Source organism: Rousettus aegyptiacus, unplaced genomic scaffold (genome assembly GCF_014176215.1).
Source record: "Rousettus aegyptiacus isolate mRouAeg1 unplaced genomic scaffold, mRouAeg1.p scaffold_m13_p_17, whole genome shotgun sequence".
Taxonomy (NCBI): domain Eukaryota; kingdom Metazoa; phylum Chordata; class Mammalia; order Chiroptera; family Pteropodidae; genus Rousettus; species Rousettus aegyptiacus.
In genome coordinates this window covers 5,012,414-5,036,514 of record NW_023416292.1, presented here as the reverse complement: position 1 = coordinate 5,036,514, position 24,101 = coordinate 5,012,414, and the positions used below count along the sequence as shown (strand labels likewise).

Here is a 24,101-nt window from a genome sequence, read left to right as displayed (position 1 = left end):
AAAATGAAATGAAATGGCTCTTGCAGAGTTAATCTTTTTAATAAACCTAGTTAAATTTTCTTTCCTCCTTCCTAAGGAAAAGGCTCTTTCTCAAATCCTGGAAATTGCTGGAGCAACTCAGATCCTCTGGCTATTAATAAGGGTGATCAGCCCATTGTTAAGCAAAGATGGTTTTAAACCAGGCCGGGTACTTAGAGTCTGAGGGGAGAGGAGACTTGAAGCCAAAGGTTTTTTTTTTTTACTCTTTAAGAAATATATTAACCAAGCCTGTTTTCCTTCATTCACTTCATAGGAAAATCAATAATAAAAATTAATAGATATATGATTTAAATAATAAAATCATATCTTCTTTTTCCTTATCTGGGGACTGAGGTGACACTTTGGCAGGAAACCCAAGACCTCACCCTGACTGAGGCAGAAAAGGAAAGAGCTCCATGAAACCCATGTAGGCAAGGACTACAGCCATTTCTCAGCAGGAAGCAGATACGAAGAAGAGACCTCTCGTCCGTCAATATCCATACTAGTAGTAAGGGGGTTCATGGCTCTTTGAAAAGAGGTAGGCAGGAAAGTTAGGGAGTTCCAGGTCAGCCTGCAAAGACACTGAGGTTATCCTATCCTAGAAGGGGGTCCTCCCTAATCTGTCCACAATTAAGCAAGCCAGAAGGCATTTTTTTTAACTCACACAAAGAAATCAGTAGGCAGAGAATAAGGTGCCAGTTTAAGCCAGTCACTTGCACCTGCTCAATGAAGATCCCCAACAACCTTCAACTCCCCTGTGCCTCATTATACTATCATTATAGTATGATGCATATGCCCGAAAGTTCATTAATATCAATATAACAGACTGAATTCTGGAAACAAACTTGTGCAGAAAGCAAAATGATGAATTATTGAGCCCTGTCAATCTTAGTTGTCAATCAAGGAAGCCCACGCCTCTAAGAAAAGTAACCACACACAGCAAAACAGGATAAAAACCCCAGAGGCTTTTGTTACCAGGCCTTTTGAGCCACGCTTCTTTTGCTCAGGCCTGCTTCCACATCTGGAAGTGTACTTTCCCTTCTAATAAAACTTTTCTTTTCTATTGTTGTTGTAGCATGTTCAAATCTAAGACCCACGGAGCCAATTGAGATTATGAACCCTTATTAGCCGGCGACTGATTCTCCCCGCTAGAGAATCAGGCTCGAGCTTCCAGAGGGGATAGCTTAAAAAGCCCCCAAAACCCCCTCCAGCAAGCAAGCAGGTTTACAGAAGCAGATGTTGGCAGTTAGTTTTGTTATCTATACTCCACCAGCAATATTGTTTTATTGTTCTTCTTGGGAGCCTTGGGAGCTATTTTCTCCCAGGCAGCTGGCGCCTGGAGATATCACGCTCTGCCCTGTCCTTGGGGCTGACTTACTGAGGAATTGATACCAATAACCACAACAACATATTTTCCAAAGTAGTCACAGCCAGAATAAAGAGGGGAGATGTGAACAAGGAAGATGTTATTGAAATGCACTTTTACACTGTTACATTGTATTTCAGCATCTGGCTCAATTCTTTGTTCGAGACATTAAGAACCTGGACAACGCTCTGGAAGAGGATCCCCACTCTCTGATAACAGCATTACTCAGGTAAAACTATGGACGACACTTCAGATTTACATGTTTGAATGTCTGCTACTGAGTCCAATCAAAGCCTGTTAGAATTCAAAATCACAAAGGTTGTTTTAGGCTGTGATCGGCCAGAGGAGACGAAAATGAGGGTGAGATTGAGCCAAAGTGAAGTATGAAACAGGCTTTATTAGGGTCGGCGGGCGAGGTTCTCTGGTCCCGAGGGAAGGGGTCAGAGAAGTAGCACATGTCTGGGGTATAAGCGCGGTTTTTAAAGGTTTTGACCCAAGATGTCGGTGGGGTTACAGGGCGGGGACTTTTCCATTTGGCTGATCTCGCCGCCCGGGAATCCTCCACTGTAACTTTGGTCCTGAGCCATCGACCATCTTAGATATTGAGCCACCTTCCCGCTGGCGTAATGGCGCCCATGAGCAACCGAACAGGCTGCTGTGCTTCTAACTCCTAATGTAATATTACTCTGCTTCCAACTCCCTTTAGAGGACCCCTGAGAAGGTAAATTATTAAAATACACTGCCATTCTGGGCCTCGATCTATGGGGCCCATGCCCTTTAGGAAATAATTTTTTTTTTTTTTTTTTATTGAAGATAAAATATACATGCTTGAAAAAGTTAAGGACAAGGGTGTACTAAATGGCAAATTCTTGGAAGCAATGAATGTCATTGAAATTAGGATGGTTAGTAATTAAATAGGTGAAGTAGATAGGGAGAACTCTTCGGGTGAAATAATCTCGCAAACAATACTAAAAAATTAAGAATGAGAAAGATTTTTCGTAGAGTTGGGAGCATACCTGTATTGCTAGTTAAAAGAAAAAAAGAGTAACACGATAGGCATTAAAGAGCAAACAAAAGTGCTTAACATTTTCTTCCTATTAGATGGCAAAGACTATGAGCATCAACTAATGTGAGTAAGCATTCTGAGGGGACCACCACCCTCAAACTTTTAGTTTTTAACATAACTTTTCCATATGTGAAAAGATTTAGAATGGACACAGCTTTTAAACAACCAGTTCTATGTAGATGTTACCCCAAAGAAATCATCAGATATGTGAGTAAAAATTATAATTTTGGAAAAAAATATAAACCCTAAGCATCTAGCAAAAGTATTAAGGACTTGATGGTAGGAAGCTTTATGAGATGAAATTCTATGAAGCAAGCAGTATAAAAAATACATAAATATGAGAAACTATGTTATATTCGTAAGTGGAAAAAGCAGCCTCCAAATTTGAGTATTTCTTTTATTAAAACAAAAAGTAATATATTGATAAACATAAAAAGAATTAACGAATACTTAATAAGATTATGGATATTTCATTTTCTTTATGCTTTTTATTTTTCTTTTTTGACCTTCCTTTACATTTGGAATTAGGTAGAGAAAAAAATAAATCTAGCATATATATTAATGTCGATTTTCTTCATAGGTGGCAGGGATAGAATCTGTAGGATAAGCTATGAGAGGATGGTGAGGAAATAGAAGCTCTCCATATAAACCTTAAATGCATCTTCTGGAATTAAAAACTTTATATATATTTAAACAATTATACATCTGAGATGTACTAAAGACTTTCTGGGTTCAACAAATCATGGAATTTCCTCTTCCTCCCAGACCAACACAATGTCTGGATTTTTGGCAGAAGATATGACACTAAGTGTGGAGGTGATGTATAAAATAAACACCTTAGAATCTTAGCTTATTAAACCCAGATACTTCATAATGACACTTAATTGAAGGAGATATAATTGAGGAGACCAAGAATAGGAAACTCGGTGAAGGGGGTAATCATTTCTGTGCATTATTCCAGTTGAAAAAGTGATATGACAGAAATATTCTGTGACTTATTTGTGAAAACAGAAAATGTTTTATTCTCTACAACCATTTGTATACAATGTTATATGTCAATTATATCGCAATAAAGCTGAAAAAACTTTCCCATCTATTTCTAGGTTTGGAAATGTGTGTGTGTGTGTGTGTGTGTGTGTGTGTGTGTGTGTTTCTCATGAGGAAATTCAAAAGGGTTTAGTAACCTAGTTACAAGTTCTAGATTAGGTTCAAGGACTGACGTTTTACTGGAACTTTCCTTAAGTCAGTGAAATTTTTATACCCGGGATTCATCACCATTCTGTTCCAAACTTTGTTCCCTATTTTTCTGGACAAGCTCCATGAGTCAGGAATAGAGGTGTTTTTTTTTGTTTTGTTGTTTTGTTTTGTTTTGCTGTATCTCCTGTGCCCAGACTGTTCTAGGCCTGTAGAAGGTGCATAATAAATACCTATTAAATACCAAATGAAATAAGTGGACATTACTGTCAACTGTGTTTAACATGTCTCTGCCAATTAATTCATTGGTTTACCAAATGCTGGAGAATTCCGAGATTTTGATTTTAATAACTTTAGACACTTAAGAACAGAGCTGGATTAGTCTCTAAAAGGAATGTGTTCCACCGTCTGCACAGAAAACCTTCCTAAATCAGGTGTTGCAAGCCAACCCGTGAAGTGGAGGTAATGTCTGTCCCTTAGCCTTGAGATCATTTTAGTGATTAAGGTCAAAGAGAAAATATTGACAGTGAACTTCTTCAGGTCCTGACAGGAGTAGAACTGAAGAGAGTCACGGCTTTGAGTGAAGTAGGAGAGTAAACACTAGCGGTTCCTCCAACTTTCTCTAAAGATGCCAAACTGCCAAAAGAAAATGAGGAGAAAATGGAGAATATGCATGTTTGTAGGCCAGGTTTTGAGCAGTGTGGTACATCTCCTTTAAGGCTTTATGAATGGCAGTAGGATGGCAGTAAGTCTGTGTGGATGTCATTAAACAGACATCAATTTCTTTAAAACACAACGATGTTAGATGATTCTTTGCCCCCTAAATTAGGATATTTACATTATGCTTTCCTGAGGTGAGAGTAGCAGCGTGAAAGCTCTCAGAAAAGGCTGTCCACAGACCTGGTGAATTACATATCAAGATTTGTGAAAATCTGAAAGAGAATGTCTAAACAGAGGATAGTTAAGCCATCTTTGTGATGTTGGCCCTGGGAGCTGTGTCTCCTCTATTGTACCTGGTAAGCCCCTGCCAGCCCATAGCTGTTACCAGCAACAGCGTTACCATGGTAAACCACAGTTGCCACAAGGATTCTGAAATCTATCAAAAACAGAAGAACATTTCTCAGATGGAACAATATTCATTTTGTTTCCTCTCGGCACTGAAGGCTTTAAGAAGTAGATATATTGCAAACCATATTCGATAAGTAGATTTACAAAGATAAAATCTTTTATTATTTTCTTATTATAATGGTAGAGATAGAAATTTTCATTTAAGCCTTATAGACTTAAACTAACATGTCACATTTAAGTGTACAAAAAGGCAAGTGTTATAATGTTAGCTCTAGATATACCTTTGGAGAGTAATTGTTTCAGCTCCTGCTTTTCAGATGAAAAATGTAAAATCAGAAGTTAACAGAATTGCTCAATAATACAACTAAAATTAGACAATTTGTTATTTTATACATTGTTAGTGTGTAAATAGTATTTTCCATAGATAACTGATGTCAAAAAAATCTCACAAATTTCTTGCAATTAAAAAGCCACAGAAAAAGAAAGAATGTAGCATCAAACCAAATTGGCAAGCAAAGTCATGACTTTAACAGGCTTTTCCGACAAAAGCAAATAGCTAAACACGACTTGCTAAACACTAAACAGTAAAGACATAGAAGCATGTTTCTTATATCTGTTAAAAGGGTGATCCCTAGTTTATGGACAAATAGTAGTTAAAAGTAAAGTGTGATTGTGTTACTGGATTTGTATCCATTTTTAGAACTGTATTGTAATTAGACTAATAGCACAGTTTTAATACATAAGAACAGTATACTAATTTTATTCATTTTTCATAATATATATGAACAATGCTGTTTGGAGAAAAAAATTGTCCTCTCGACTATACCAGGAAATTATAGTGTGAGCTCAACAATCAGAGATCCACTGATCACTTGGTGGGCTAGCCATCCATTTCAAGTTTATTAAAGGGCCCGGGACCTTTCAGTCTGAAAATAAAAATAAATAAAAATAAAAAGCCACAGATATCAGATATCTATTAATTACACTGATCATTCCATTCTGGAAAAAAAATTAGAATTTTTTCTTCTAATAGGAATTTTAAATTCTAAGAAAGGCCAATTTTCAACCAATTAATTTCTAAGTCCTCCTTTAAAATTTACTTCTTCCAAAATCCAATAAATAATAGAGACTTGTTAAAGTTCCAATTAAGCAAACCATTGGCATCTCTTTATATATACGTAGGCTACTTGTTTTCTTTTCTTTTTTTTTTTTTTTTTTTTGGTGACCTAGGTATATTTACATATATATATCTTTTGCACATTTTGGGGCAGTTAGGTGGAGAGTTGGTTTTGAATTATTAACTCTCAATTAATTCCATTACTATTTGTCTGTGATATAAGTTGCAATTTTCCCTCCGAGTTTGTCAGTTGACTTTTTGCTTATACTGTTTTTTTTTCTCTCTTGCGTAATTTTAAATTAAACTTCAAGTTGATGTCTAGTTCACTGTTTATATTTATCAAGGTAAATATGGCAGAATACACTTTAAAGACAACTATTAAAACCAGAATTACTTAGAAGTTAGCAGTAGTTATATCACATCTATTCTTAAATATTCAGAAAGATTTTGATATTTTCTCTTGGTCATTAGCATGGCTCATAATGTCATATCAAATGAATTTTTGATCTATAAGGATATGGATCCCTAAGAGACTCCAGGGCCACTTATTGAGAAAGAATTAATACAGGTTTATCAATTCAACAAAGTCATAAAAGTCATACTTTCTTAGTTTATTTAGTATATTCCAAATCCATTCAAATGTAAGCTGGTTACTTTTATATAAAAATTATACTTTTATTTAAATTTTGTATTTTTTTATACAGAACATAGTACAAAGTGCTTTTGAAATAGAGCGTAGGAAAGATCCAAAGCTTATATTTCCCCAGATATTTCTCTGAAATAGTCTCGACCCATATTCCCAATCATTTAATGTCTTTTTAATAAACAGAAATTACTTATTTTTTGAGAAAGTGAAAAATGATATAGCATATATTTTACTCTAATCTGTCTAAAAGAAGTGCATTCTGCTCTATTAAAAAAGGTATTTAAGAAAACAAAACATACATGTATAAAGAAATGTATGAAGAAAGGTTAACAGAATGTGAATTAAAATATCAACAGTGATTATCACTTGGTAGTATAATTAAATGCAACTTATTTGGTCTTGTTATCTTCCTCCTGCATTTTCCAAATTCTCTTTAGTGAGTACATCCCATATTATAGTTAATCCTTGACCAACACGAGTTTGAACTGCATGGGCCCACTTATATGTGGATAACTTTCAATAAAAATACAGTTAGCCCTCAGTCTCCTCAAATTCTGTATCCAGGATTCAGTAACTGAGGATCAGAAAAAGCATTTTCATTTAGGCATCACCACTAACCCACACATTTTTATAAAGAACATAGTACAAAGGGTCATCTGTATAAACAATCCAAAATAAGAAGAAAAATAACAAACTTATAAACAGAAATCCTAGGCAACACCTTCTTCTTTTAAGTAGTTGAGACCATTTCTATATCCTAAGTGCAGTCTTTTCCCCTGACTAGATAGTGTGGAAGGAAAGAGGATACAGAATGACAGTAATCTAAACTGAGAGGATGGAGCATCATTAGATACTGGGAGAGCATCAGCATCTTCAAGTGCACATGTGAAGTCAATTCAAGAATTTTATGAGTCCCAGATTTCACTTTGTTGAAATGAATTGGCTCCTTTTCAACAATCATTTTAATTCTAGGTGTTCTCCAGCTTCATAGTACTTTGTCATGGCAGGACACTGAAATAACAAGAAATTTTTATTTAGAAAGTTGACAACTGAACTACCCAGAATTTGCACGCTGACAATCATGATGCTGGCATTACACATAAATTACAAGTTTTAAAAAAGTGTTTTATTGCCCTTCATTGTGGTTGCTATGTAGGGTAAAAGAAGGTATGGCAAAAATTGAGACACTGAATAGATAAGAGAGAGATTAATGGATAACTCGATCATCCTCCCTTTCTTCTTTTGTCAAAGGAAAGTGTTTTCAGAATTTAGCAATTAAATAAAAAGAGCCTCAATCTAGAAAATATACAGATCTCTCTTAACATACAAAATCCTTTGTGGGGTCTCTTTTCCAAACCGCGGTTGTGTCAGGGGGAAGTAAACAGGATATAGTAGTTCGGAGAAGGGTCAGCTTCAGATATCATGTCCTCCTCTAATCACAGTGAAGACTGAAAGAACATATTACAGTCTAAGGCAGCGGTCCCCAACCTTTCTGGCACCAAGAACCGGTGCTCCTATGAGAATCTAATGCTTGATGATCTCAGGTGGAGCTGAGGTGGTAATGGCAGCACTGGGGAGCAGCTGCAAATACAGATGAAGCTTTGCATGCTCTTCCTCTGCTCACTTCCTACTGTGAGGCCTGGTTCCTAATGGCCCTCTGATCTAAGGTATATAAGGGCTTCTTTGGCCATGCTGAAGCCTCTCCTCTTCCTCAAGGCCATGGACTTCTGATGAGGCCTATCAGCTTACTTGACACCCCCTGTAATTACTGCCACCAGGTCCCTCATTGTTGTTCTCTTTCTAGCTAACAAGTCTTCCCAACGTTATGTGTCACCTGCGTCAGCATTAAACATTCTCACGTCGTTCAACGTGCATCTGTGCCTTTGGAGCTGCCTTTTTACCTGTGTTATCCCCTCTATCCCTGCACCTGACCTTGGCACACAGGTGTTCAGCTTGGTACAGACTCTAACTCACTCCCTGTCTACCAGATGTTGCCGAACACGATTAACCTTTTCTTGTAGAACTCTTAATCTTAAAAGAGAAATTTGAGACAAATTCATTAAGAACTTCCTATCTTATTATTAAAAGATAGTCAGTAGTCATTGTATACAATTTGAGATGCACTTTAATGTAAAAAAAAGTTTCCAAAAAATTGAGCATAAATAAAATTTAGATAAATTCATTCTAAAATATTTATTAAAAACTTCTTATTTGATTAAGTCTATATTTAGAAATTTGGGGAAATTTAAAAATGCGGTCCTTATTCATAAGTTTATTTAGCACAGGAAAGAAAATACATAAGCACAATGTATGGTACATTATAAGTGACTGATTAATGTTTGAAGAATCAATGAATGAGCAAGTGAATGAATGCAAGAGAATTAGTAGGCAAAAACGATAAATGAAATATTGAATATTGTGAGATGTATTTACATAAAGCTTTTCACAATGGGGAGAATGGTTGTTATTTGATGAAAACAAAGCCAGATCAAAATAATCTCAAGATATAACCTTACATATGTAAAATGATATGCAAGTAGCTTAACAATAACAACCACTGGGTGATGAGTATTACAAGTAAATTTTATATTTTTATTTTTTTCTGTATAGTCTATGTTTTCAATAATAATCACATATCACACTTAAAAGAAAATAATTTATTTAAAAATAAAATAGGAAGTGCTGTGAGTTCCAAAGAGAGCCATCACTTTGTACTGGATTTGTTTGGGAGAGCTTCTTGTGTGAGTGAATTCTGAGCTGGGTTAATGCAATTTAGACTAGAAGTAAGGTGGAAACATATTTTAGGCAGGTAACCTGGCAAGAATGAGGCCAAATCATATGATATTTTAAACAGTTTTCTGGATTATTTTTAAGTGAACTTTTATAAAGACAACCATTGCCTTCCATGGCTACTGATATTTTGTCTGTTTTTATTTGGTGGCATCATGACTGACTATGAATCAGTTTTACACAACTTTTCCATCAAAGTACACCAACCGTAGAGGAAAACAAATGCATCAAGAGCCTTGGAGGTTAACTTAAAGCATCCCGGAAAGCACAATGTTGTATCTTATTTTATCTTAAACTCTCCTGCATTATTTTCTTTCTGTTCCTTTTTAGATATACTTGTGTTGATAGAGAAATAATGCTACTTTCTCTGCAAACTACTGGGATAAGATCAGAAAAAATCTTCTAGGAAGCCATGCTTTTTTTACTCATGGCTTCTCTATCCTCTTGGTACACTAGCCACACAGACCCCAGACATATATAAACACTCATTTGAGAAGGATCTAGGTAAATGATCACTAAAACTTCAAAAACTAAATTGCCAGTTCTGAATTATTATTAAATAGTAATGTACATTTCATTTGCTTTCATAAACAGTCGTGAAAATAAGCTATTTGACAGAAACAATGTGAGAAGCCAGATAATAAACATAAGGCTTTGCATATTCATTTTTACTTAGGAGAAAATTGACCATATCCTGTATATTTTGTTTAGAAAAACTTGAATTGCCTATATCTTGATTAACTATAAAATGTCTCTCCCACCTCCTTACCTGTTCTTGTGGCCACTTACACCGTCTTCTGTTGAATTCAAAATTTCTGACTTGTGTATAGATATAAAATGCTAGATTTAATTAATGCACATTGATATGGGGAAAAGGTAGGAAGGAAAAAAATTACTGAAAAAATGTAGTGTTTTTCCTTCTGCTTCATATAGGAGTGGCCTAGCCCCTTTCTAGGACTCTTTTTGCTTTGTTTCTGAAAATACCCTGAGGATCTTCTGGATAGGAAATTGTAGGACCCCTGGGCACAGCCAGAGTAAGCAAGGGCTGGATGGAATGGAGTTTTGAATTTATAAGAAAACCAAGAGTTGCAATGAGGTACCCTGAAAACGTACTAAAGATTGGGACAAAAGGGACAAATGTCTAATGTGAGAGAGGCTTGGAGAAAGGGTAGAAAACCAAGGTTTAAAGGAAGACTAGCCAGTGAGAAAATCCTCATAGTGTAATATAGTTTAGGCTTCTGTAAACTTTTCCTCTTAAGGTCCAGATAATAAATATTTTGGCTTTGTGTGCCACAGTCTCTGAATCTCCGTGACAGCTACAGTCATCCTCCCTTATCCATGGTCTCGCCTTCCACAGCTTAAGTTATGCACGGTCAACGATACTTTGAACATATTAAAAAGAAAACCAGAAATAAATAGTTTATGTTTTAAATTACATGCTGTTTTGAGTAACGTGGTGAAATCTTGTGCCATCCTGCCTGGACATAAATTATCCCTTTGTCCAGTGTATCCACGTGTATACACTCTTACCTACTAGTCACATAGTAGCCCTTTGGGTTATCTGATCCACTGTCATGGTATCACAGTGCTTGTGTTCAAGAAACCCTTATTTCACTTAATAATGGCCCCAAAGTGCAAGAGTAGTGATGCTGGCAATTCGATATGCCAAAGAGAAGCTTAAAGTGCCTCTTTTATGTAAAAAGGTAAAAGGTTTTGACTTCAGAAAAGAAAAAAAATCATATTTTGAGGTTACTAAGATCTATGGGAAGAATAAATCTTCTATGGGTAAAATTATAAAGAAGGAAAAAGAGAATTGGGCTAGTTTTGCTGTCACCCCTCAAATTGTAAAAAGTTAGGGCCACTGTGCATGATAGGTGCATAGTTATGATGGAAAATGATTCAATTTTATCATGGTACATATGTATTAAAAAAAACCCCATGGTATATATAAGGTTTAGTACTATCCGCAGTATCAGGAATCCAGTGGGGATCTTTGAATGTATACCTTGCGTGTGGGGGCAGCTAGTGTATTCAACTCTGCTCTTATGGTGTGAAAGTAGCCATAGGCAGTAGGGAAACGGGTAGGTAGCTGTGTTCTAGTAAAACATTTACAAAAACAGTTACTTTTTAGTTCAGTGATTTCCAGTATTTAATTTTATGTCATGTGCCACTATGTTGTAGTGTAATTTCCCCTTTTGCCTCAAACTTTTAGCAAACAGCTAAACATTTACTACACAACAGTTTATGTTAATGCTACTTTGACTAGGTGGGATGAAAAGATAGGTTATGGTAACGAGCCCAAGTCGAGGAGGACAGAAAAGAGAGAGCAGTCATAGGAGGCCAGGTGGGCGACAGAATTCAATAAAAGTCAGAAAGCAGGGGAAAAGGTAAGGTGAAAGTCTCCACAGGATCCTTAAGAGGTTCTGCACATTTAATGGGAACTGAAGGACTTAGAGGCACACTCTAGTGACAAATGCTTGGGTTCCATAAGAAAAAGAAAAGTTTAATACTTCTCAAAGGTTCATAGCATAAATGTACAAAAATATAGGCATGCTTTGAAAAGCAGTGCCTGTGCACAGCACTGACAGAGTCCTCACCCAAAATCACTGGAACAAAGTTAATCCAAGAAAAAAATAACAACAACAAAGGTGTTTCCGACTCCTGAAGTACTTTCTAATTTCTTTGGTATCAATGAAATATCATAGTCAAATCTCATTTTCCATTTTTGATTTTTGAGTTGTTGAAAACGTTTTGAATTCAATATGTGTATTAAATACCTATTTTCCTGATTTGTTTTGGCGAGACTGAGCATGATGACAGCTCCCTTCTTGAGGATGTATATAGATATTCGCTTCTTTAGATTTTTCATCTGTATTATGGCTAATTGGCAAGGGAGAACAAGATAGAAAAAATAAGTTAATTATACACATTTCAGTTTTGAAAGAAATTAGTCAGTTTTTATTTTGAAATTTAAGGCATATTTGCCTCAGCTTTCTGGAATCTTTGTAAAATATCTAAAAAAAAAAAAGTAACCAAACCTCACTTTTCAAGATTAAGTAAAAACTTGAATTGAGAAATAATACTAAAATCACCTCATATGTTGTGTTAGAACTCTAAATTGCTTATAGACAAGTGTCCATGCTTTAAAACAACACATTTCTCTATTTCAAAAGTAATATTGATTAGTAAATACTGTTACAAGATTGTAATATTTAACCTCACAATGTAAATGGCTTTGTATTGCCATCTTACTCAAGGACTTCCTTTTTCCCTTATAGTTAAGATCTAAGTTCTGTATTTTTCACAATTAATACCCACAGTTAAGTGAGCAACAGTATTTGTCATGAAAGTAAATGAAAACTGACAGTAAAAAGAAGTGTTTACCACTTTTAAATGTCAATAACAACAGTCACGTGTAAATAATAAAAGCTAACATTTCTAACAGTCATTATAAGTGAGACTTTGTGTTAAGCAAGGTAGGAACTATTATTATCCTTATTTTACAATGAAAATGAAGTTTAGAGAAGATAAGTATTTTGCTCAGAGTCTCAAAGCTATTAGGTGAGTGTGTACGCAGGTCTTACTGATCACAAAGCCCATGGCCTTTCCTGGAGTGCTACTCTGCCTCTTTTGGGGTTATTTAATAAATACTTCATTTTATATAAATAAAACAATAAATAATACCAGTGTCTTTAGATTTCAAGTATGCATTGGTTTTAGGAATTTAAGAACTAAAGCACCAAGAGTTAACTCACTCCACCACTTTCCTCTACTTCCTTATTACTCACTCTTTACCCTCTCATGGAAACTAAAATGAAGGCATCGCTTGAGACTAAAAAAGAAGACTATGAGTCAGAAGCCAGAGATTTCACAGGATGAGAGTGGGCAAACTTGAGATCTATGCAAGAGGAAGGAAGGAAGACCAGATGAGATGGGCTTCCAAGGGGTAGGGACTATATAGTTAGATAATTAATGGCCTGAAAGTGGTTTTGAATAATGAATGGCACATGGGATGTGAGAGAATACACTCCTTGTGAGTGAGTAATGTTAAATGCCTATCCAGTTGGTTAATGGTGGTTATGTAATAATAGAAAATGCACATTGTTTCCGCCCTCAGTTTCTGGTATAGATCTCCTGAAATCCTTGTATAATTTTAAGTGATAAGAACACTAGAAACATTTTTTGTTTAAAAGAAGTGACTGAAGGTGGGCTTCTGGATGACTCTTGGATCGCTCTTTGATCACATGAAACACACACACACACACACACACACACACACACACACACACACATCTACTTTAAAATGAAACCAGAGCTGCCATTCCAGAGGAATTGCCTTGCATGTCTTATAGCTCAAATCTTTGGAATGTTAAAACAGGGCAAAATAACTTTTGAATTGGGCATAAAGCAATACTGTGCCCCAAAGAATTGTTTGCAAAGATAACAAAAAAGCAAAATATTATGGCCACAGCAGATATTATGGCTATAGGACTGATGACTACCAGATTAGAGATTAAAGACATTCTTTAGAATAAACATCACTATGTTATTCTATCTGTGCCTAAAGAAATGCCTTCCTTCTTATGATGCAATCATTCCCCTTCCCTTTCTCATAAGTACCCCTGGCCTTTGTCTCCTAATGGAAACAATATTTGAACTTCTGAATCAGTGTGACCGAAATAGTGGTTCTTTGATTTCAAATAAATGTTGTTGATTCTCACTTTGAAAGTCCTTTTATTTTTAGGTTAACAGGTTTAAGATTTTGAGTCAGATAATTGGGACTCAAGCCCTAGTTCTTAACTTCTTACTGGTATGATTTTAAGCAAGTTGCTAAATTTATCTGAATCTCAGTCTTCTCTGCCTTGGGATAACAACATTATTGGACCTACCTACCTCACTGAGTTGCTTTGAGGATTAAAGAAGACAATAAATGGTAAAGCATTATATAAACAAACATGTTAGCTTTTGCTAGTCTCATTATTAGTGTTAACTACTGTACAAGTAGAGGTCATAAATCGTTAAATTTCGAGTGCTTATAGGAGGTCCCTGATTACAAGGAGCTCACTGTCTGGGGAGGGGCATGGTAAGGAATGTAGTGGAGACTAAGAACATAAGAGATAAGTTAATACAATGTGGGGAATTCGAAGTGGGGGAGAAGGAGGAAGTGACCAGATTGTTTGCGGGAAGTCCTGCTGTGATATTCTGCTTTTAAAAAGTTTATATTGGCATCCTTGGTGAAATGTTAGAACTTCAATTTCTATAATGCTTCTTAGGAGACTACATTTGTTTAGAAAACTGCTCATCTAAATTTATACACTTGTTCTGATCAGTCTAGAACTTGCTAATCAAGCTTATAATATTGATCTCTTTGACTTTGACGTCACTGATTTTATTATAATTAAACCAACTAATGCAAAAGTTGTGTATGTTCTCTTCTAATGAAAAATGTTTATTTAGATCTTAAAACTTGCAACATTTTTGCAAGTTTAGAAAATACGTGTTGTTTATAAAAGATTTATTTTTTAATACCCAAAGCAGCACCTCAATTATTTCACACCGGCAGCCTGTGACATATGTGGGACACACTATCTATCTTTCAGTGTCCATATAGGGTCTATGTGTAGAAGTCTGGAATGTCTCAACAAAACCGGAATACCAACTGCCTCATCAGCACCTTTGGAAAAATTTCTTCTGCCTGTTTTCTCTTTTGTAAAACTCGATTCCTTCTTAAAATTCTAAGCTTTTCAAAAAGATGTTCTTAGTATCATATATATTTATTTTAATGTGAATACTTCTCTATGCATAATGTGCATCAAAGGCCTTCTTTATAAGAATTCCTACATCTTTATATGTAGTAGGCTTTTTTGTTTTTTTCATTTACTTCTCTTTGGCTTCCAAGAAAAGGCAAATAAAGTAACAAATATTTTCTAGGAGAATATGGCTGTACTTACCCTTTTTTGTACCTTAGAATCATCCAACAGGAAACAAGAATGCATACAATAAAGAAGGTCACACCAAAGGTCGTGCCTAGGCAGTAAAATAAGGTAATTAAAAGTATGGAAAATATAACCCATAGATTTTAAACTCTGCCTTAATATCTAGTCCCTCCAGAGGTTGCCAATGATTTTTAAAAGTATAACTATAAATTCTGCTTTAAAAACATCTTCCCATGGATTACCTTTAAGATATCCCCTCTGCTCCTTGGTTAGTATAGGGCATTTATGTTACTACCATGGGTTTATAGATGAGAGGTAAGCAGAGCTGTTTCGTGACCTTTAATCCAACTGAGCAGCCTTTCGGCGAGTATGTGAGAACAACACTGGAGGTCCTGGGTTCCAGCTCTCCATGCCCTGCACATATCTCTTGTGTAAGGCATAGGTAAGACCTATTTTATACAACAGACTAAACCAATTGCCTTTGAAGAAAATTCTATCATAAAACTATTCCTCTTTAATATGCAGATCACAGAAATGGGCTTGAAAACTGGTTTTTGTGACTTCCAATTTGTGCAAATGGGCACACTACCAACCTGAAGATTATTACTAGTTGTATTCTCCAGCTACAATAAAATAAGATAAATGATTATTCATTTGTAATGGTTCAAAGATAGTATAAGAACCTTTGATTAAAAAAAAAAAAACACTCTATAAGTATATGAGGATATCAGTTTCGCAGTACCATGGCCTGAGTTTATCACTATTTTCTTTCTAATGAAGTAGCAATGTAAGATATTTTGATCTTTTATAACATTTCATTCAATATAAGTGAATACTTACTGTTAAAGATTCTAGAGTTCCTCAGCAAACCCTTTACAGAACTTACCAACAATGAAACCATAATGTGAGCCTAAAAGGAAGACAAAGGCCACAGATGCATCATTCTAGCACTTAACCATGATTAAACAGGAGCTCTCAGCATGGAACAATTCATCCTGATTTTTATCAGTACAGTGTCCACTTTTTTTCTAATATGAAAGAAAAACCATCGGTTTTACTCAGATAATCTCATTTAATCTTGTAAACTCAGTAGTCTGTTTTATTTCTTTTTAACTTAATATTTTATCATAAAGGTAATAAAATCACAGCAAAAATTTATAAAACAGAAGAAAAAAATATATCATACTTAATCTTACTACCATGAAGTGCTTTGGTAAATTTCCTTCTGGTACATGTTGCCATGCATCTCAGTTTTTACATACTTATAAAATCTCTATGTCTATCTCATCTTTACACAGTGGAATTAAGTGCTCAATATATGTTAACTTTTACAACCATTACACACTGGTCACTGCTGCTACTCATGTGATAACACTATTAACCCTTCATTATATTTTTCACATATTTCTTATCTGTCAACTGCCTTCTTATTTACTTTTCAAGTACATACATAAGTTGTAAGTCAAATTTGTTGATCTTTTATGACTTTTTCTATCATATCAAAAAGTTTAAAGAGTTGGCCTTCTAGTGGTTTGGTAAACTTTTATTATTATTTTTTTTTATGTTAGGCTTTCTATGTTTACTTTTGAAACTTTTAACATTTCATAACATCTGGTGTTTATTGTAAAATAAAAAGAATATTTAAAATTTTTTCAATGCTATCTATATTATTTGGTCATTTTTTCTTCCACATGGATTGGGATGTCTCAGCTATTATATTTTATTCATAAGATACTTTTACTTTTGTGTGCAACCTTTATTTTATTGATAGCAGTTTTTCCACTTATTTATAAAAATTAGTATTTTTGCACTGTCATAAAGTGATTTGTGTATTGTGGATTTATATTTTGTCTTAACATCTGGTAGGGGGGTTTCCAAATTATGTGAATTTTCTGTATCTCACAGCTTCATCGTAAGAATGCTCCAAAGGCATTCATTCAGGCAGTAAGCTTTTGCCAAAGAAGTGAATATAATTTGATATTAATTTATTAATTTATATGTTATAATATAATATTATATATATAATTTATATAATTTGGACATTATTTGTAAATCTGATTAGCTAGAATGTTTAAGGGATTAACTGTAAAAAAATTGTACCTCGAACAATCTTGGTATTCACATATTTATAAATAAGAGTCATAAGAATGTATTGGGGAACAGCCTAGCACTTACTTGGATTAAGAAAAGTTACTTATTGTTAGTTTTGCTTACCAGCTCCTTGCCTTGTACAAATTCAGGGATTAGGATTTTCTCTTTTACATTACCCTCTAGTTGCCAACAGAGGGCTGCTCTTCTACAAAGCTCAACGACATATGATTTCTAAATCTGCTGTACCTGTTGTACCATTTTAAAATTGTAGCCTGCACCAGTGAGGCAAACCTAGCAACTGGTTTCTGCAGCTTGGAAGGTACTTCCTGACTCATGCCAAAAACATTCTTTTTAATAAACTTTTATTTTATTAAATTTATTGGGGGTGACATTGGTTAATAAGGCTTGCTCTGTCTCTAATGTGCTCTTGACTTTTAAGGCTCCTAGGCTATAAACAAATCATTACTGTGGGATGCATGCAACAATACAGTGATACAGACAAAAAAGATCCAGAGGGAGTTCCTGGGAGAGATAGATGGGTTGAGAAGTGTGAGGAGAGCAAGGCTGGCCTGACTCTCATTGCTAAGGACTTTTGGAAAAGAATTAGGGACTTCTATTGCACTCCTTATCCCTTTCACATGGTATAAACATCACACCATATTTGATAATAGTATGGATGAATGAATGAACAGTACCATTACTGGGAAGGATGTAAATTCTTTGTACTTGCACTTACGAGGTGTGCATGTGGCCAAAGGAGGGTCCCATGTGCCATCTGCCTGGCACTGGCTCCAGGGACTGCCTTCCAAAGTATACCCATCTTCACACCTCAAGGTTACATTATCTCCATATCGAAATACTTTGGTCACTTCCAACTCCTTCCGGATTCCATTTATAAACTGTGGGAGGCTACATTTAATCTCTGAAATTAGAAAAATTAGAAGAAAGTTGATAGTTTATTGATAATTGTTAGTTGTAACTGCCATAATACAAATCTATGACCCAAACCTACGTTCTCTTCAGCAAAGATCAGTCATGTTTTTAATCAAGAATTATTGACACTGTAGCACATCTTATGCTATAAGTTCTTTGATTTTAATTTCTTAGGTAAAGTAAGGGAATATAGAATGAATTTTAATCCACTTTCAATTATGGACAACTCTGCAACTGGAAAGTTGTAGAAAGATGAGGAGTTAGGATAACTACATGCTAACTCTGGATCTACTTGGGTCATATATGGAACTAGGAATATCATGTTAACTGTTTATAGGAATACTATAAATATTGGTATTTTGCCTCTTGATTAGTGCATGTTTCTGGTCATTTTTATACATAGAACAAAGAGGTTAGCAAATCATGATTCTGAAATTAAAATGTCGATTTTCTATTTAATTTACTTTATCTCATTTAGGTCAAACTTTGTTTTGTTTTCTTTCTCTGCCCAGCTATTAACACCTTCAATTTAAGCAAAGCCTGCTTTTCAGCTGTAATAGTCTCAAAATTAGCCTATTTTTTTTTATTTATAAGTACCAACAAGGTAAAGTGTTATTTCTCACAGTATGATCTGCAGTCTTCTAATATCAGACTATTCTGATGGATTTGTTAAAAATAGACCTCTGAACCTCAACTCAAAATGTCAGAAACAGAGTTTTGGGGAATGGAGATTAAGAAGCTGTCTTTTTAACAAGGTTCCTGGCTGATTTTGCTAAAGATGGAGAATGAATAAACTATGTTTGAAGAGGACATTTATTGAAGCAAAATGAATTTTACTTAAGTGAAAAAAAGCAGCTTCCAAGAAAATAGAATATTACTCTTATAATAAACCATGTTTGAATAGAATAGTTATTAAGACAAAGTTAATATTATTTAAATGAAAAGAGAGCAGCTGCCAGAAGAATAGAATATTATTCTTTTATCATCAGAACTATCCCAGAGTCTTAACTTGAACAATTAATCATTGAACTATTCCCTGGATATTCATACTTCTACTGTAATTAAAGCAATAAAAAGTAAGCTTCCCAGTTTCCACAGAGCCACAGGGACCTTGGAAGTGCCATCCATGTTTGCAAATAATCACAACAGAGTCCCTTATCATCTATAAAATGCAGAGCTGAGAGGCCAAGAAGGATTTCTGAGACTTTTAGGTTGGAGAGGGCCCTATAATCCTGTAACCATGGCAGCCATAGGACTAACCAGTTCTTAATATTAAAAACACAAGCATATCTGTAATCTCTTATACCTCATCCTTGTCCTTACATGGTATTTCTAAAATGAGAGAATTGAAGAGAAATAAGCAAAACAAAATGACTTAACTTATAGTTTTGCAAAATCAAAAGAGCTACATTTAACCCATTTTCTGTTTGTCCTGAGAATACTCACTGTGGCACTTGTGACTGCAGTGTTCACCCCGAGATAATTCATGGATTACAGTCCTAACCTTATCCCCAAAGTTTGCCGTGAAATATTCCACTTGTATTATTATTTTGTCAATGCTCTAGTATGTCGATAGTCTTTGGAAACAAATGACATCATTCTACTCATAGTATTTTGTTTTTAGTAGTGGTACTTCCATTGACAAAATATAGTAATTCTTGATCATTGAAAAGGTAGCATTCATACTCATGATGTTAACATTGTCCTTGAACAGTTGTTAGCCAAAGATGCATTTGATGTATCCAATTTTTCCGAAATAGATGATTCTGATGATTTTTTGGATAGTGCCATGGAACACTATATGGTCAGGCCTCCGATGATGGAACTAGCCCTACACCAGCTCAGGTTGCACTCTGAAATGGTCAACTTGTTATAATTTTACTTCAAAGGTATGACTTTACAGGCACGCCTGGCAAAAAAGTTGATGTCAGTGATATCACTGATGCACTGCAGTATTTTGAACTGTTCTTTACTGAGAAATTAGTTTCAAAAATTACCAGTGAAATGAATGCCCATCCTGCCTTGTCGGCTTCAAAGCCACCTGATCCAAAAGGATTTTCGCAATTGGATAAATGGAAAGGCATTGTCAATGATGAACTGAAAGTTTTTTTTTTTTTTTCAGTGATGTTATTGCAAGGTATTGTGCAGAAACTTGAGCTGGAAATGTTTTGGTCAGCAAGGCCTCTTTTGGATATACTTTATCTCAGGCAAATTGTGACTGGTGAAAGATTTTTACCTTTGCTCTGGTGCCTGCATTTTGTCAACAATCTTATGTCTGCTGGCCAAAGGCCTAGATTTCATTGCAGAAGGTCAATCCTCTGTTCAACTTTCTTATAAATAAGTTTTCAACTGTATATACTCCAAATGGAAGCATTGCAGTAGATGAATCACTGATGCTGTTCAAGGGCTGGTTAGCTATGAAGCAGTACATCCCAACAAATTGAGCAGGATTTGGTCTCAGGCTATGTGTATTTTGTAAAAGTCAATATGATTATGTGTTTGTAAAAGTCAATATGCTTGTTCGCACAGGGCCCCATATGAATTTGAAAGATTCAGCCAATGGTCTGAAATCGTCATGCATTGTTCTTACCTTGATCAATGACCTTCTTGGCCAAGGATATTGTGTCTTCCTTGATAACTTTTATATACCTCCCCTACTTTTCAGTGAATTACATCAAAATAGGACTGATGGGGTTGGGACAGCTCATTTGAACAGAGAATAGATGCTAAATGATCTAAAAAAATAAAAGGATTGCAAAGGGGATGTCTATAGGCAGATTCTGCAGTGAACTTTGGCATTGAAATGGTTTGACAAGAAGGAGGTAACAATGTTGTCAACATCCACAATGATACTGTGGTTGAAGCAGACAACAGAAATGGAAAGAAAACTAAGAAGCCATGTTTCATTGTGTGTTATAATGAGAATATGGGAGCAGTGGACTTGGCTGATCAGATGCTCACTTATGTAACTGAGCACAAAAGGCACAAGTTTTGGTATAAGAAATTCTTTCACCACCTTCTAAACATTACAGTGCTGAACTCCTACACGCTGTTCAAGAAAGACAATCCTGAGCACACCATCAGCCATATAAATTTCAGACTGATGTTGATTGAAAGAATGCTGGAAAAGCATCACTAGCCAGGGCAGCAATATCTTCGAGGTCATCTGTGCTCTGATAATGTCACACCTCTTCATCTGTCTGGGACATTTCCCCCAAGAGCATACAACCAACATCAGGGAAACAGAATCCAACTGGACACTGGAAAGTTTGCTGCTCGCATAAGGATAACAAGAAGATCCAGGGAGAAAAGTGATATTTTTGTGTGGAATGTGATAATCCATTTTGTGTTGTTCCATGCTTTCGAATTTACCACACACACACAAAATTGTTAAATAATGATCATTGTATACATTTCTATTACATTAAGATTAGAGAAAAGTCCTGCTTAGAAATAACTCCAAGAATAGATTTTTTAATTTTATTTTCACATTGTAAACCAGTCAGATTTGCTTCAGCCTCAAAGAGTATGTTTATGTAAAATTATGTAAAAAGTGAGCTCACTTTTTTTCTAAATAGGAAATGCTTTAAAAGAGATAGTATAGTTTGCAGTGTTCAAAAGCAAGGGCTGAGCAGTGGTCCAATCCTATCACCATAACTAGTGAGCTATGGATCATGGAACCAGTTACTGGGTCTCTCTACACTTCAGTTTTCTCCTCTGTAACATAGCAAGAATAATAATTCTACCTCATCAAATTCTTATGGAGACTAACACAAATCACTTTTGTAAAGATCTCAGTACCATGCTTGGTCACAAAATATGATTTTTACTTTTTTTTTTGTAGCATTTTAGAATATTGCCAACAAAGATTTGTAAGTCAGGTATCATTTTTGCAAACATAGAAAGAAAGAATGGAAATAATTCTCATGACTTGTTCCAGGGAAGAGATAAAATAAACACCTCACCTTTGGTCTTAGAGATTATTGTATAGCTCCACATCCAGTAATTCCAGGAGCTAATTGCGCTCAACCTCACTTCAGGCTTCAATTCTCCTCACAACAAACTATGCCTCTTGTCTCTTACCGACTTTCTAAAGATATTTGTAAGGACCACCTGTAACCCTTGGAGATCCTCTTGAGCTAAAATATCTTATTATTTAAAAGCTTGGAGAGCATTTAAAATATGTTCGAAATCTATCACATTACTGGAAATTCCATCAGTTCTTCCTACTTATTTGGTAGAGCTGAGGATCCTTGGGCAACCTTCCTTCCTAATGTTTGTTCTGCTTTTCTCCTCCACTACTGATACTTATTTTATGATCCTCTCAGAAAGGGTCTCTCAGCCTTTTGCATAAATTTTCCATAAAAACCCAGCAAGAATAAGAGATACCTTTGCAATAAAGATCAAATTGGCTCCAGGTGCTCTCGTGTGTACAGAAAATGAAGGCATTCCCCACCAACAGATAGCCTGGGTCACAAGCGTAGCTGACTGTCATCCCAGGAAGATATGGAGATGTATGTCTTCCAATGTGATGCCCATTGCGGATCTTGGGTGGATGTGAGCATGCTGAGAACAAGTTTCCCACAAAACACAAGAAAAGACGTTCAGTTAAACATAGAAGTATGAACACATCAACACATCTAATAATAACTCTATTAGAATCACATGAAGATGCAGGCAGACAGGCCCCAAGACACTAAATGTTTGCCTTTCAGTTGAAAGACTGATTATCTAAACCCAGACCCCTCAACCTGTATTCTCTACTTCCAAACTGTACCAGACGGAAGTACCAGTGGGATCTATAAACTATCAATTCAGCATTATCTGTCCTTACTGGAGGATGGAGCTTGTATGGACAATCACAGCCACAAAGGATCCTCCAATGACAAATACTGTCATTTAAAGCCATTCTAATATGAAAAGGAATGAACTACAGAGGCCAAGAGCACAATTTTAGACTCCACTCCTCTAGGGCAGCCTGAGTTCCCTTTGTTAGAGGTGAGATGAAAGGTCAACAAGATGCAGCCACAGGCTGAATACTTAGAAGTAACAAAAGGAGTATAAATGCCTACATCAGACTTTCCTGATTATTTCTATAGCATTACCAGTTCTAATGTAAATAACTATTATCATCATGCACATTTTGCTCTGCACACATATCTATCTAGAATTAAATCAACTAGTTATAGAGATGGCATACCTGAATATTTACTCTAGCATTTATTTTCATTGCTTTGAAAATATTCTCTATAAAATCCGTGCCTCACTGATTCCCTCCACTCTCTATTCCCTCCTCTATTTGCCATCCTACACTCCTCACCTCATTGGGAAGGGTCATTAGAATACCACCAACTGGGACATGGAGCACTGCTAGAACTATCTGTTATTTGCCTGGCAGGCAATTCTGTATCTGATATTCATAACAAAGCTGTGTTCAGAAGCATGAATGATTGTCATTAAAAAGATATAGAGGTTCTTGCCCAGATATACTGATCCATCTGTATTGAGGAGAAGTGTACACTGACCAGCAGGACCAGAAAGTTCACAGTGAGGGGCAGGGCCACTCCAAAACCCATTCCCTTGACTGTCACTTGTACAGTGGATGGTGCTATCCCCAATGAGGTTGAAGGTCATCCCTTTGTCTGGGTGGGGGTCACATGTGTAAGTAATTTCTTTTCCATAGGGAATGTCTCCGAGAGAAGTTCCTGTGTGACTCCCATTAAGGATAGCTGGAGGATTTGGACAGAAGATTTCTAGAAAGAAAAAAAGATCATTAGGTTCCATCAGAGTTTCAACTACAATGATTATACAATAATGGTGTCCTGGGACTGTGTCATAAACACATTTTCATTCTATGAGAACATAACTAAGGTGGG

General features: G+C 35.6%; 1 protein-coding gene across 1 annotated transcript in view; it reads right to left on the bottom strand.

The window, feature by feature from the left end:
* Positions 1-6,288: 6,288 nt before the first annotated feature.
* Positions 6,289-24,101, bottom strand: part of LOC107497854 (complement receptor type 1) — a 29,984-nt gene continuing 12,171 nt past the window's right edge. The window contains exons 7-13 of the mRNA XM_036234457.1: positions 23,751-23,978; positions 22,615-22,791; positions 18,029-18,214; positions 16,088-16,111; positions 15,217-15,292; positions 12,043-12,145; positions 6,289-7,486 (exon numbers count right to left, since the gene is read on the bottom strand). Coding sequence (XP_036090350.1) covers positions 12,043-12,145; positions 15,217-15,292; positions 16,088-16,111; positions 18,029-18,214; positions 22,615-22,791; positions 23,751-23,978 — 794 coding nt within the window. The 3' untranslated portion in view covers positions 6,289-7,486. The remainder of the gene's footprint in view (positions 7,487-12,042; positions 12,146-15,216; positions 15,293-16,087; positions 16,112-18,028; positions 18,215-22,614; positions 22,792-23,750; positions 23,979-24,101) is intronic.